Source organism: Schistocerca nitens, chromosome 2 (genome assembly GCF_023898315.1).
Source record: "Schistocerca nitens isolate TAMUIC-IGC-003100 chromosome 2, iqSchNite1.1, whole genome shotgun sequence".
Taxonomy (NCBI): Eukaryota; Metazoa; Arthropoda; class Insecta; order Orthoptera; family Acrididae; genus Schistocerca; species Schistocerca nitens.
The window spans coordinates 735,584,312-735,598,943 of record NC_064615.1 but is presented as its reverse complement, the minus strand read 5'-3'; the positions used below and the strand labels follow the sequence as shown (position 1 = coordinate 735,598,943).

The 14,632-nt window shown below is 44.4% G+C and overlaps 1 protein-coding gene across 1 annotated transcript in view; it reads right to left on the bottom strand.

Annotated features, from left to right (window-relative positions):
• LOC126236947 (esterase FE4-like) overlaps positions 1 to 14,632 on the bottom strand; it is an 86,147-nt gene that overhangs the window by 27,891 nt on the left and 43,624 nt on the right. The window contains exon 9 of the mRNA XM_049946641.1: positions 13,491 to 13,623. Coding sequence (XP_049802598.1) covers positions 13,491 to 13,623 — 133 coding nt within the window. The remainder of the gene's footprint in view (positions 1 to 13,490; positions 13,624 to 14,632) is intronic.

Here is a 14,632-nt window from a genome sequence, read left to right as displayed (position 1 = left end):
TATTTGACGCGATTATGATAGGCTACCAGTGAAAAAAGATAAGTGATGGAGAAAGCTCATACATGTCATCAATTATGGTGTTGGGATTTGAACTTGTGATAGATTTTTGTTATGGATGTAAGGAAAATGGCTTTCTTTCCGAGAAAATCGGACATCTTGAATAAATAATAAATGATAATAATAATAGAAGTACAGTTTTCGAGACAATATCGTGTTGTAATTTGAATTTGGCGCAATTTTCTAGTGGAGGTAGGCCTATAATAATAAATGATAATGAATGATAATAAATGACAATGAATGATAAAGAAATTTAATAAATGATAATCAATACTAATAAAGATAAGTACAGTTTTGCATGCATTATCCTGTTGGAATTCAAACTTCCCGCCATTTTTTCTTCTGGATGCTTAGGTTAGTGGTTGTAGCACAATTGGGCTATTTTCCCGCCAAAATTCAAACTTCCCACCATTTTTTCTTGAGGTTAGGTTAGTGGACATAGCACAATTGGACTATTCTCCCGCCAAAATCCGCCGTCTTGGATGACGTCATGCGATGTTGCCAAGTCTACATGCCGCCATCTTGGATGTTGTCATCGCCGCAATCTTGAATAAATTTGGCAACAATGGAGAGTGGGGTGGCACATACTTAGTCCCTCTACTGACAGCCTGCTATTCGCCTCCTTCTCCACAGTCTTATAAGCAAATTTAATAAATTAATGGGACGAAATTTATCAGTTGTTGCCTGACCAGAATTTTTAGAAATTATCACAGTTCTGAACATTAAACGAGTAAGGCACAAACCATCTTCTAAACACTTTTTTCAAATACAATGTGAAGTTAGTACCCTACAAAGCCCAAAAACGAACATAACACTCCTTTGGTAGACCATTCAGCACTGGCGGCTTATGAGAAGGCGATCTGACAATAAGGTCATAGATGTCGTACACTGAGTATCATTCAGACGCGTAACATTAGGGGCACGTGGAAGTCTACAATCCCTAGCTCGAGTAAACAAATGAAATCGGATGACGTATCGACAGGGACGGGAACCTCACACAGCCCAACGTAGAACTGTTGTAGGCCATACAATATGTCAGCCTTTGCCGTCAAAACATTGCCGACCCTGGTCTTGAGAGACGTGAGACACGCACGTCGAGGACAAGTCTAATGTCGAATCAGATGATACAGAGAAGTTGTTCATCCGTTACCTCCATCTGATGCTGCTTCAGTGGTAACAAATACGCCTTTACGAGCATGACGCCTGTGAACCGTAGGAGCGTCAGATGAACACTTTCATGAAGATCATGTAAGAGAGAGTAGTAAAATTCTTGCGTCCTCCGAAATTCCTGCACTCTGCCAGCGCAGTATCGCATTAGCCTTTGACAGATCCTCGCGTTTGCCACAAAATGTTGGTGTTCCACGCAGCTGAACGGAGACTACGGTCTCACACTTCCCATATCCCCTTATGTAGAGAGGGATCCTCCAAGTGAGCCACATTCAGCATGTGAAGCGATCGAAACGATTTCACAGACTGTCACTTGTGGTTTAAAGTAACAGTCATTGGATAGTGGTCCGTAAGGCTGGCGGGGATGACATCCAACCGGATAAATAAAATGTGCGAAGTCTACTGTTATAAATAGCAGTAAAACAGGTAAATCTCACTAAAGTCGGATATTTACAGATCCAAACATCGTGAAGTTACGTGAAAAGAACTGAATCGTATGGTTCCCAAAAGAAATTGAAATGGGAAGACTGATCTGCAGGACGAAACAGACAGTTAGAATCACCACCTATCAAAATACTCGGTGGACTTCTCTGTCACAAATAAACCACGTCTTCTTTATAAAAATCTGAAATCGCCGAAAATGCGTTCGATATCGGATGATGCATAAAGGAGAATCAACGTCAAGTGAAGAAAAATACACCGCATTCCTCCACCACTACAAAGAACTTCAATACCCCCTAAAATACACAGTAGGCCCCGTCGAATATTCGGCAGCCATATTAAACGTCGTGAAAACACCAGAGAGAAAAACAAGTAAATTTAACTCCTCGGGGAAGTATATACTCACAGGTACCACAAATTGACGCAAAGAAGAAAGCTGCAAATCCAATTCCATCCTATTAACATTCTAGGAAAGAAACGTATAAGCCTGCATACTTTCACAACAAGAAACATTACTCAATGTGCTGACGAACGTAATTACGTCATCTGTGAGTGTCAACGTCTTTTACAAAGTGACAGATCAGAGACGGGGGCGGCGGCTTGCACCCACCGCCTCTGCACGTTTCCTCTTTTTACGAGCCACCGTGTGCTCAGGTTTGACGTGTTGTTGGCAGGGAGACCCATTCCGCAGGATGAGACCTTTGCAATTCAGATCGCTGCACAAGAGAGTGGTCAGGCATCGCAACATCTCGGTCGATGCGTAGAACTTCCTAACCTCCAGTCACCTGAATGGGTGATATCAGGGGAACAGGTAAATTTAGGGGCCCCTCAATTTTCTACTGTTGAGTCATTGGAACAACCGATTGGAACAACCGATGGTTCAACGACTGCCGCACTTCAACCAAGGGAGGCATACTAGGAATAATACTAGAGACTCTAGCAGCTGTTTTCACAACAACTTCGTGAGCAATAAAGATGAGACCAGCTAACGGCAATTTTCAATATTGTTCAGATGAGGACTTCAATACAAATACTCGCCGCGGGAAATTAGATCTGATGTGGCCACTTTCATTGGAGAGTAAGCACGTCCACACTTGCCCACTGTACGTTATATAAATGCGGTAACAAGAAACCTGTCATTGGGAAAGTTTGACTACCGTATCCACTGAAATGAGTCCGCCACAACATTGCAACTGGGGTTCAGTGGACCAGAGCTAGCATCCACATCACCACAAGGGAACAAATCCTTAAGTAAACTGTTGTCAGATTCTGTCGGGAGATTGAACATTCAGACATTTATACACTCCTGGAAATTGAAATAAGAACACCGTGAATTCATTGTCCCAGGAAGGGGAAACTTTATTGACACATTCCTGGGGTCAGATACATCACATGATCACACTGACAGAACCACAGGCACATAGACACAGGCAACAGAGCATGCACAATGTCGGCACTAGTACAGTGTATATGCACCTTTCGCAGCAATGCAGGCTGCTATTCTCCCATGGAGACGATCGTAGAGATGCTGGATGTAGTCCTGTGGAACGGCTTGCCATGCCATTTCCACCTGGCGCCTCAGTTGGACCAGCGTTCGTGCTGGACGTGCAGACCGCGTGAGACGACGCTTCATCCAGTCCCAAACATGCTCAATGGGGGACAGATCCGGAGATCTTGCTGGCCAGGGTAGTTGACTTACACCTTCTAGAGCACGTTGGGTGGCACGGGATACATGCGGACGTGCATTGTCCTGTTGCAACAGCAAGTTCCCTTGCCAGTCTAGGAATGGTAGAACGATGGGTTCGATGACGGTTTGGATGTACCGTGCACTATTCAGTGTCCCCTCGACGATCACCAGTGGTGTACGGCCAGTGTAGGAGATCGCTCCCCACACCATGATGCCGGGTGTTGGCCCTGTGTGCCTCGGTCGTATGCAGTCCTGATTGTGGCGCTCACCTGCACGGCGCCAAACACGCATACGACCATCATTGGCACCAAGGCAGAAGCGACTCTCATCGCTGAAGACGACACGTCTCCATTCGTCCCTCCATTCACGCCTGTCGCGACACCACTGGAGGCGGGCTGCACGATGTTGGGGCGTGATCGGAAGACGGCCTAACGGTATGCGGGACCGTAGCCCAGCTTCATGGAGACGGTTGCGAATGGTCCTCGCCGATACCCCAGGAGCAACAGTGTCCCTAATTTGCTGGGAAGTGGCGGTGCGGTCCCCTACGGCTCTGCGTAGGATCCTACGATCTTGGCGTGCATCCGTGCGTCGCTGCGGTCCGGTCCCAGGTCGACGGGCACGTGCACCTTCCGCCGACCACTGGCGACAACATCGATGTACTGTGGAGACCTCACGCCCCACGTGTTGAGCAATTCGGCGGTACGTCCACCCGGCCTCCCGCATGCCCACTATACGCCCTCGCTCAAAGTCCGTCAACTGCACATACGGTTCACGTCCACGCTGTCGCGGCATGCTACCAGTGTTAAAGACTGCGATGGAGCTCCGTATGCCACGGCAAACTGGCTGACACTGACGGCGGCGGTGCACAAATGCTGCGCAGCTAGCGCCATTCGACGGCCAACACCGCGGTTCCTGTTGTGTCCGCTGTGCCGTGCGTGTGATCATTGCTTGTACAGCCCTCTCGCAGTGTCCGGAGCAAGTATGGTGGGTCTGACACACCGGTGTCAATGTGTTCTTTTTTCCATTTCCAGGAGTGTACGTCAGTCACTTGTTTATTTTGCGGATACGCCTGTTGATGGTTCACATCATCATCTTCAGGTACAGACTTGTTTATTTACATAACTGCTATATAAATGAACAGTTCTCCACGTGAAGAAAAACAAGTGACTGACGAAGAAACTCTTTTTATTTGTATATTTTACCAATAGCCACAGCCCTCATAATGCCGTCATTTACGGACGAAATATTCATTCTGGATATGTTTCCCAAGCAATGGTTTCTTTATCAGAGGACAGAAGAAGAGACTGGTGCCATGTCAGGAGGCACAAAATTGGATAAAGAAGCAGCACGTGTGACTGTGTCCTGTCGAGGATGAATAGGGGATTTGTCGAGGAGCAACAGCACCCCACTGGACATAGTCTCCGACGCTTCGTATTGATAGCTTTCTGTAACTTCCTCAAAAGATCTAAACAGAACGCTCCTGAGACACCTCCTTCGCCTTACAAGCATAATTTATTCCACCACTCGATGCAGTCACTAAAAAAGCACTTAGCCTTATCTTACCCGATGGTGTCTGGGTTTCGCCTTTTCGGCGTTGGTGAATCCACATGTTTCCGCTGTTTGCTTTGTCCCGGAGTCGTATGGAGACACCCAGCGCTCTTAGATGCTGATTAGGTGGCTTCAGACTGAAGTCACAAAAGTCAGGGGATAATGATGTGCACATATAGAGATGGCGGTAGTACCTCTTACACAAGATATAAAAGAACAGTGATTGGCCGAGCTATCATTTGTACTCAAGTAATTCATGTGAAATGGTTCCCGACGTGATTATAACCGCACGACGGGAATTAAAGACTTTGAACGCGTAATAGGATATTCCATGTCGGAAATATGTTGTGGAATTCAATACTCCGAGATCCACGGTGTCAAAATTATTGTGCAGAGAATACTAAATTTCTGGCATTACCGATCACCGCAGACAACGCAGTGGCCAGTGGTCTCCACTTAACGACCAAGAACAGCGGAGTTTTGCATAGAGTTGTTAGTGCTAAAAGAAAAGCAATACTGCTTGAAATAACAGCAGAAATCAATCTGGGACATACAAACGAACGTATCCATTAGGAGCCGAGCCGACTGGAAGACCATGGCCTGGAAAGAAGAGTCCCGATTTCAGTTGTTGAGAGCTGATGGTAGGGTTTGAGTCGGGCGCATTCCCCACGGAGCCATGGACCCAAGTTGTAAACAAGGCACTGTGCAAGCTGGTGGTGGCTCTTTAATGGTGCGGGCTGTGTCTACATGGGATAGATTGAGTCCTCCGGCTACTTGGAGACCTACTTGCAATCCTTCGTGGTCTTCATGTTCTCAAACAGCGATGGAAGGACAATGCTCCATACCACCAGGCCACAATAATTCGCGATTGGTTTGAAGAACATTCTGAACATTTCGAGCGAATGATTTGGCCACCCAGAGCGTCCAACATGAGTCCCGTCACATATTTATGAGACATAATAGAGAGGCCGGTTCGTGCACAAAATACCGAAAAATTCCTGTGAATTCCGATTTTCGAATGTTACGTAACTGGAGCGGGTTGAAGACTACTCACACCCATGAATGGTTATGGAGACAAGTGTGAATATTACTTACCGAAATGCTGTGTAGACGCTATCGTGGACAGAATAATGATGGGACAGATGTCTGATACATCCTACAAGATTTTTTCAAAAAGTCTCCCACCTGTCTCAACGCACTTTTCAACGCATTGGAGGGTGTGTTGTGTTGCACATCGAACATCAACATGTGTATCTTTATAAAGGAATCATTGTCTCGGTACTGCTCACTCTACTCCATTAGGACTCACTAATATGCGGATCGTGCATTTTTTGGCTACCGGCTCTTGCTTTCCCACCTCCACTTTGCTTAATTGCTCTCTGTTGGTCGAGTTTGACGTAACACACAACATTCAGATTCTAAAAGAGATGAAGCTGTGAATTTTTGCAATCATTTTAGAGGTTGAATTAACATAGTGACACTTAAAAAGCATCAGGGAACAATTAAATTGTGGAAATATTTGAGGTTCCATTATGCATTACACCCAGTGTGGGCCTTAAAATTAAATATCAGCTACCTCTTTAGGATGTTATTTGTTAGAAACAGGTGTCCTGTAATAATTTTAATGCGAAAATAGTATAGGGGCACTTAATCCGAGAGTTCACAACCATGTTTTAGGCATAAATTTTCAGTGATGCGCTTGATATAAACATTGCACTCTTGTGTTGATGATGTATTTTTGCAGATATTTTGGACGTTCAATTAACATTGTGACACTTGAAAAGCATCTAGAGTAGTTTAGATGAGGGAAATATTTAATTTGAGGGTTTGTTGTGCCTTGCATCAAGTTTGGTGCTGAAGCAGAACTATAGGCGTTCAGAAGAGCTGGTTAATCTATAAGGTTATGGTATACAGACTGTGTGTGTGTGTGTGTGTGCGTGTGTGTGTGTGGTGTTGTTTTATGTGTGCGTGTGGGGAGGTTCAAATGGTTCTGAGCACTATGGGACTTAACATCTGAGGTCATCCGTCCTCTAGAGCTTAGATCTACTTAAACCTAACTAACCTAAGGGCATCACACACATCCATGCCCGAGGCAGGATTCGAACCTGCGACCGTAGGGGTCGCGTGGTTCCAGATTGAAGGGCCTAGAACCGCTCGGCCACACCGGCCGGCCGTGTGGGGGGGGGGTTGTATGGGTGTTATGTGTGCAGATGTGTGCTACTGACGACAATGCTCGTGTATTTTACACATGGAAATACTGCAAGTTACACCTAATACATAACTCATTGATAAATACTTTTGAACATTTGCATATTTTAGGCCATGAAGGAGAAACATAGATCATTCGGATACTTTTGAACATCGTCTCACTTTCAGTTCATGCATATACGTTTGCACAAGGTGCAGATTTGAAAATGTTGAGACAATTTTGAAGATGGCACCATAATGGCCGCTAGCACACGTGATTTTTTTCTGCCATCTAGAATTTACGAATTTTTGAATTTTTGGTGTACTACATTTTTATTTTCTAAAAATTTCCCGCAGTATTGACTTTTTTAACTTCCTCCCGCGTCATCTGGCATGTTTTGTTTTCTGCCAGTACCATCTTGGACTTTAGAATTTCCTGGCATCTGAAATTTTGGATTTGTAATTTCTTACACTGCCAGGAACTGCACTACCGCGACTGCAGCACCGGCTAGTGATGGATGGCTGAACTTGGCTCAGGTGGTTGGTAGCTATAATACAACAAAGTGTTTACAATCTTGAGTTTTGCTTTTCGTTTTATGCTGTGTACACATTCTTCGAGACTGAACTCACTCATGTCTTTATAGTTCGGACTTGTTACATTCACAAATAATTTTATATTAGCAAAAATCACACTCTATTAATAACAAAAACATTGAATTAGAAGCTGAATGTATTGCGCTGCACGAAATTATCAACTGAAAACCGCCGGTACTACTGTCATCTTCCAGTTTCTGGAATTAGTATTCGCCGCTTGTTTGAGAGTACAACAGTACCATTCAATATCATTTCTCCAATGTGAGACTTGGAACTGATTCATTTTAACATGAAACTGAATTTATGTTAGCACATGACGATGAACCACTATGATTAGGGAAGTGTCGCTGACGTCGAACTGCAAGCCTCGTGGAACTTCCGATAGTTTTCCGAAATCGACCATCTAAATTTGTGAATTCGTTGAATGTCACGAAATTGATGATGTCGACTCGTGGCTCTCTTAGCCCTCCGGGTTATAAAAGTTAACAATGGAATAATAACTGACTTTTGAGTAATCACCACCACTCTGCAAAGTGGGTACACTCGTAGTTGGAGCTATATGTACACCGATGGCTACTAGGAGTGCAATACCACAAGGGGTAATAAATTACAAAATTTTATTTATTGTGCGGATGTAGTATAATAGGAAGAATACGTTTTAAATTTGGTCATTTTCTGGCGTACACACGGTGTGACATGCAGTACACGGAGCTGCCCCCTCTGGCAGCAACAACGGCTCCAACCCAGCTCGGCACTGAGTTGAACTGAGCCTGGCTGATAGATACGGGCATGTCATCGCCTGCTGCGCCAACTCACCGCCAGAGTTCATCAGCTGTAGTGGCTGGTGAGTGGTGGCACGCTGGTCTCTTGGCAAACGATGACCATACATTCCAGTGGGTCAGAGCTGTGGAGAATGTGCTACTTGGGACAACAGTCGACCACCGTCTGTATCGATGTAGGTCAAGATGAAAAGGCTAACATTCTGTCTTAGATCGTCGTGTAGAAAGATAACGACTCGGAGATCTTGAAGTTAGAGCACCAAGACGATCCTCAACGCGAAGTAATGTCACCATTTCTGGCCAAGATACCGATTATTTGAACCTGGTATGATCGTGTTGTTACCAAATGGCACCCGACACCATCAGGCCACGTGCTAGGCCAGTATGATGATGAAAACGGTATGGCAACATTCGTTCTGCTCAGAGGCCTCGCTCATGGATATGTCCATCATGATGATATATGCAGAACCGAGACCTTTCTAAAATAACGATGTTATCTCCTGCCTGGGCCAAGGAAAGTGGAAAAAATGGCCACTCTGCTGTTGGTCCATGCTGCTGCATCTCTTGTAACTCTGTCTGTTGGAAACGAGGCCATTTCTGACTAAAGGTCCGTGACATGGCTGTATGATCCTGCAAGCAGTAGCTATGTCTGCTCTCTCTGGCGCTAGACCAGTGTGCTGTAGAGATTCTGTATAGTGTTGAACCTAAAGATTCCATATTTGCATAACAGACGTGTGCAGTGGCGGCTGTTGTATAAGAGCAGAAGAGCACATGAAAATCCTAACTTTTGACGCCTTGCGGATTTGTTGGTCATTTTTCTACTAATGCTGTTAAATGTTATGTAGATGTAGTAATCTTAACGGCACTAAATTCATCGTGCTGTGCTACAGATACATTGCCCCTCTAAGCTCGATGAATTTGGCATCAGGGTCGAAAGCACACCTTCACTCGTGCACATTTTAAGGACGTTGTGAGCATATGCAACTGGCTTGATGTAACTGCCTGATGGGCCAAATACTCACAGATTTGCCGGCCGGAGTGGCCGAGAGGTTCTACGCGCTTCAGTCTGGAACCCCGCGACAGCTACGGTCGCAGGATCGAATCCTGCCTCGGTCATGGATGTGTGTGACATCCTTAGGTTAGTTAGGTTTAAGTAGTTCTCAGTTCTAGGGGACTGATGACCTCAGCTGTTGAGTCCCAAAGTGCTCAGAGCCATTTGAATTTGAACTTACAGATTTGATAAACAATGTGCACGATTCACAGCGTGCACTGCTAGTCCTTACCATTCAACTACAAGTTTACGTCAATGGCACCAGGTGGTAGCACACTGCAGCAGACTTTTAGCCACGTTAGGATGGAACAAATCCCGTTAGGTGGTAGCACACTCCACAGATACGCCAATTCACACAATAGAAAATCCTGTTTTGTAGGATTCTGAATGAGATATAGTAAATTAAGTTTTGGTAATCCACTTGAGGCACTGAGAACCATAAAGCACATCATCTTCGATTTTGAGACTGTAGATTTATTCATGCTTCTGACATCTGTTGATCTTATGGTGGCTCAGGCTTATCTGTATTACTGGTCTACATTGTATGTATATCTTAATATTGACGTAAAGCTGTCTCACTGGTTTCTTTGATATTCGCTTAAGTGTCCTTTTTGCCCTCATGGCTCTCAGCGCCTCATTTATATTCTAGTCAAATGATGTTATTGGTATGTAATACTAGTCGAATTTAATAATTTCCGCAATTGGGTTTGGAGTTGGTTGTTTACTGTACAGGAATTGGCTTTCCTGTGCACTGTCAACATGAACGCTGTTGAACGTGTATCAAGCGCTGACGACGCGCGGGGTGGCTGCGCGGTTAGAGGCGCCACGTCACGGATGACGCGGCCCCTACCGCCGGAGATTCGAGTTCTCCCTCGGCCGAGGGTGTGTGTGTGTTGTTCGTAGTATAAGATTGTTAAAGTTAGTTTAAGTAGTGTGTAAGTCTAGGTAACGATGACCTCAGCAGTTGGTGTCCTAGGAATTCACACACATTTGAACATTTTTTGAAGCGCTGGCCGGAAAGAAAATTACCAGAAAAAGTTAGCCGCAAAGATAGTACGGCCTCCCAGGCCAAATCCGTTGTCTGAAAATGTGGCGAAATCAAATAAGCATGACTACAAGCGGACATGTGACAAAGAAGGGTATATTAAGGGTAAGTTATTCTGAGGATGCAACGAAAGAATACCAGATTTTGAGCCTGGCAGTGAATTCGTTAGCTAATACATAAATTAGAGATCTTGTACATTTGTCCGAAAAAATAAAAACCCACGTAACTCCCACTTACACAAAAATCCGAAACGGAGAGTAACGAAAGCTTAAAAGATGTTTTGTTCTAACCATAAACTGTACTTGATTATGTACAAAACAACAAAAATCCACAAAAACAATTTTTCCTTTTTTCAGACAAGTTATGCATATTATTATTATTATTATTATTGTTATTGACAGCGCTGAAGTTGTATAAATATGCCGATAAGCATAACAGTTATACACAGATGCTATTAACTTCGCACTCTCACATATGTCTGAACACCCAGAATGGATGCCTCCCAGTCGCCAATAGTCGTGTGATCCCATTGCAAACAACATCCTGCAGTCATCTTTAATTCCTTGCTACTTTAGGGTATAATTACGACAGATCCTCGTCGCAGTGTCCTGATTTTGTATCGCTGTTGGAACTACCACACTTTCTGTATGCACAACTGCTTCTGTCAACCACTCCGTCAATGACATGGCCCAGGCCAAAGTCACTCATGCAGTATTAGACGGAAGAGACAAGGAAACTGGTACACCTGCCTAATATCGTATAGGGCACCCGCGAGCATGCAGATGTGCCGCAGCACGACGTGGCATGGATAAAATTTGGAAATTTGTGGCTTAATCTAACTTAAACTAACATACGCTGAGGACAACACACACACCCATGCTCGTGGGAGGACTCGAACCTCCGATGGGTGGGGGGGGGGCAACCGTGTCAAACCGCCTAAGACCTCTCGGCTATCCCGAGTGGCCCGTGGCATGGATTCGACTAATGTATGAAGTAGTGCTGGAGGGAACCGGCACCATGAATCCTGCAGGGCTGACCACAAATTTGTAAGAGTACGAGGGGTGTAAATCTCTTCTAAACAGCACGTTGCAAGGCATCCAAGATATGATCAATGATGCTCATGTCTGGGGAGTTTGGTGGCCAGCGGAAGTGTTTAAACTCAAAAGTGTGTTCCTGGAGCCACTCTGTAACAATTCTGGATTAGTGAGGTGTCGCATTGTCCTGCTTGAATTGCCCAAGTCCGTTGGTATGCACAATGGACATGAATGGGTGCAGGTGATCAGACAGGATGCTTACGTGCTTGTCACCCGTCAGACTCATATCTAGGCTTCCAGGAGTCCCCTATTACTCCAGTCGCACACGCCCCACAGCATTACAGAGCCTCCACCAGCTTGAATAGTCCCCTGCTGACATACAGGGACCATGAGTTGCTGAGGTTGTCTCGCAAAAGTACAATGTCGGTGTTGACAGGCCCAGGCGAGGCGTAAAGCTTTGTGTCGTGCAGTCATCAAGGGTACGCAAGTGGGTCTTCGGCTCAGATTGCACATATCGATGAGTTCCGTTGAATAGTTGGCACGCTGACACCTGTTGATCTCCCACCATTGAAATCTGTGTCAGTTTACGGGAGGGCTGCACATCTGTCACGCTGAACGATTCTCTTCAGTCATCGTTGGTACCGTTCTTGCAGACTCTTTTTCCGGCCGCAGCGATGTCTGATACTTGATGTTTTACCGAGTTGCTGAAATTCACGGTACACTCGTGAAGTGGTCGTAGGAGAAAATCTGCACATCATTGCTACCTCGGCGATGCTGTGTCCCACCGCTCGTGCGCCGACTATAATACCACGTTCAATCTCACTGACATCTTGATAACCTGCCATTGTAGCAGCAGTAACGGAACTAACAACTGCGCCAGACACTTGTTGACGTATATAGGCGGTGCCGACCGCAGCGCTGTATTCTACGTGTTTACGTATATCTGTATTTGAATGAACATGTGTATACCAGTTTCTTTGGCGCTTCAGAGTGTTATTACAATTAATATTTGAAATGAAATGCGTGTGGCCGGCCCGGGAGCTCCACCTCCCGTGAGCCCAGCCGTCTGTGCAAGTCTTTTTAGTTGACGCCACTTCGGCGTCCTGCCTGTCGATAAGGATAAAATGATGATGAAGACAATACAACACAGAGTGCCCGAGCGGAGAAAATCTCTGGCCCATCCGGGAATCGAGCAAGGGCCTGTTGCATGGAATTCCGCCGTGCTGTCCACTCAGCTATGGAGGAAGGCATTACTATTTAACACCTTGTTATAGATGTACTGTACATTCTTTCGGAGCGAATCTGAATGTAAATCTCCAAGAAAATCCTGACAGCCTGAATTCACAATGTCACCTTCGACCACATACCTTTTAGGCAATCTTTCGGTTGTAGATGGACAATGTTTTCAGAATGCATGCTTGTTACTAAGAAGTTTTCATTCTGTGCAAGCCATTTAGTAGTACTTAATATATGTTGTAATACATTCTGCGATTCTTTAGCAGATGATCTACACAAATTTTCTTTTAACGAGGAAAAGGGAAAATGGTTCAAACGGCTCTGAGCACTATGGGACTTAACATCGGAAGTCATCAGTCCCCTAGAACTTAGAACTACTTAAACCTAACCAACCTAAGGACATCACACACATCCATGCCCGAGGCAGGATTCGAACCTGCCACCGTAGCAGACACGCGGTTCCGGACTGAAGCGCCTAGAACCGCTCGACCACCGCGGCTGGCCGAAAAGAGAAAAGTCTAATAAGAGATTCCTTGTAACTATTTTCGAATTGAGTTACTTTGTGTAATAAAGTAAGTTGAATATCTAAGCAAATGACGAAATCATGATTGAATAATGACACACGTTTTGCTTATTAGACTATTTAATTAAGTTTAATCCTCACCTGGGCCACCACGGTATGCGCTGAGGGGACCAACGAACGAGAATTGGTAGGTGTACACAGGCTTCGAAGAATAGCGAGCCATGCTCCTAACAACAGCGTCAACTCCTTCCACAAAAAATTGATGCGAATCGAACTGTGAAGTGTAACAAAAGTCTTAATGAATATTTCCATGAGGTTAAAAAAACTGAAAGATGCACGAAAACATCAATATTCTACCATAGTTACTTTACACATTAGGAAATAAGCATGAGTGCCATACATTCGATAAATTTTGTTCTGTGAAGAACAGCTACCAATTTGTTTACCGTATGCATGACCTGACTGTACCACTTCAAGCTAAATTTTTAACCCTAGACATTGTAATCTTATACAGTAGTATGCCTGTAGATGAAAGACTGAGATAAAAAGGAAGAAAAACAAAACAATGAGTTGATCAGAAATATTAGAGTTGATAGATTTACTCAGTGTAATATTATCACACATTTGCTTCTCTTCCAACAACAAAATTAGAAGCAAGGCATACGGCTTGGCAGGGCATGCCCTTTTAGTCGCCTAAAGGTTTGAAATATTTATCAGCCATACAGAGAATAAAACAATGAAGCTAATGGACAGTATCAGAAGAAAAGTAAAATGCTATAAGAACTGATGGAACAGACAGTGTTTAATAAATTCAGTAGTATACATAAAATTACCCCATTCAGCCTTGACTATTACGGGAACAACGCCATACATTTTACGTGTGTTGTTTCTTGTCGGAGCTCTGTACATTCTTGGATGAAGTAACAATCCTCTTTGATAAATTAAGTATGTATGGAAAACTCCGAACATCTGTTGCCATTTAGTCTTTAATATACTCCTCCCATTTCGCTATCGTAGCTTGATATAGTAGTTCTTTGTAGTGTTGTTTGAAGCAGTCCACTTTGTCGTTCTGGTTCTCCTTATCATTTCTGGTAGTATCTCCTCGCCTGCCTCGCTTTGTTTCTTAAGGGGACTGATTGTACATTGAATTCTGCCCTTAAAAGTTCCAGATTCGCTTTTTGTAGGTCGTACAGTCGCTCGGGCTAGATGTTATCGCCTAAGTCATTACCCGTGTCTGTAATAGCGAAATAAATGAGATTATGGTCGCTTGTAAGTCCATCACA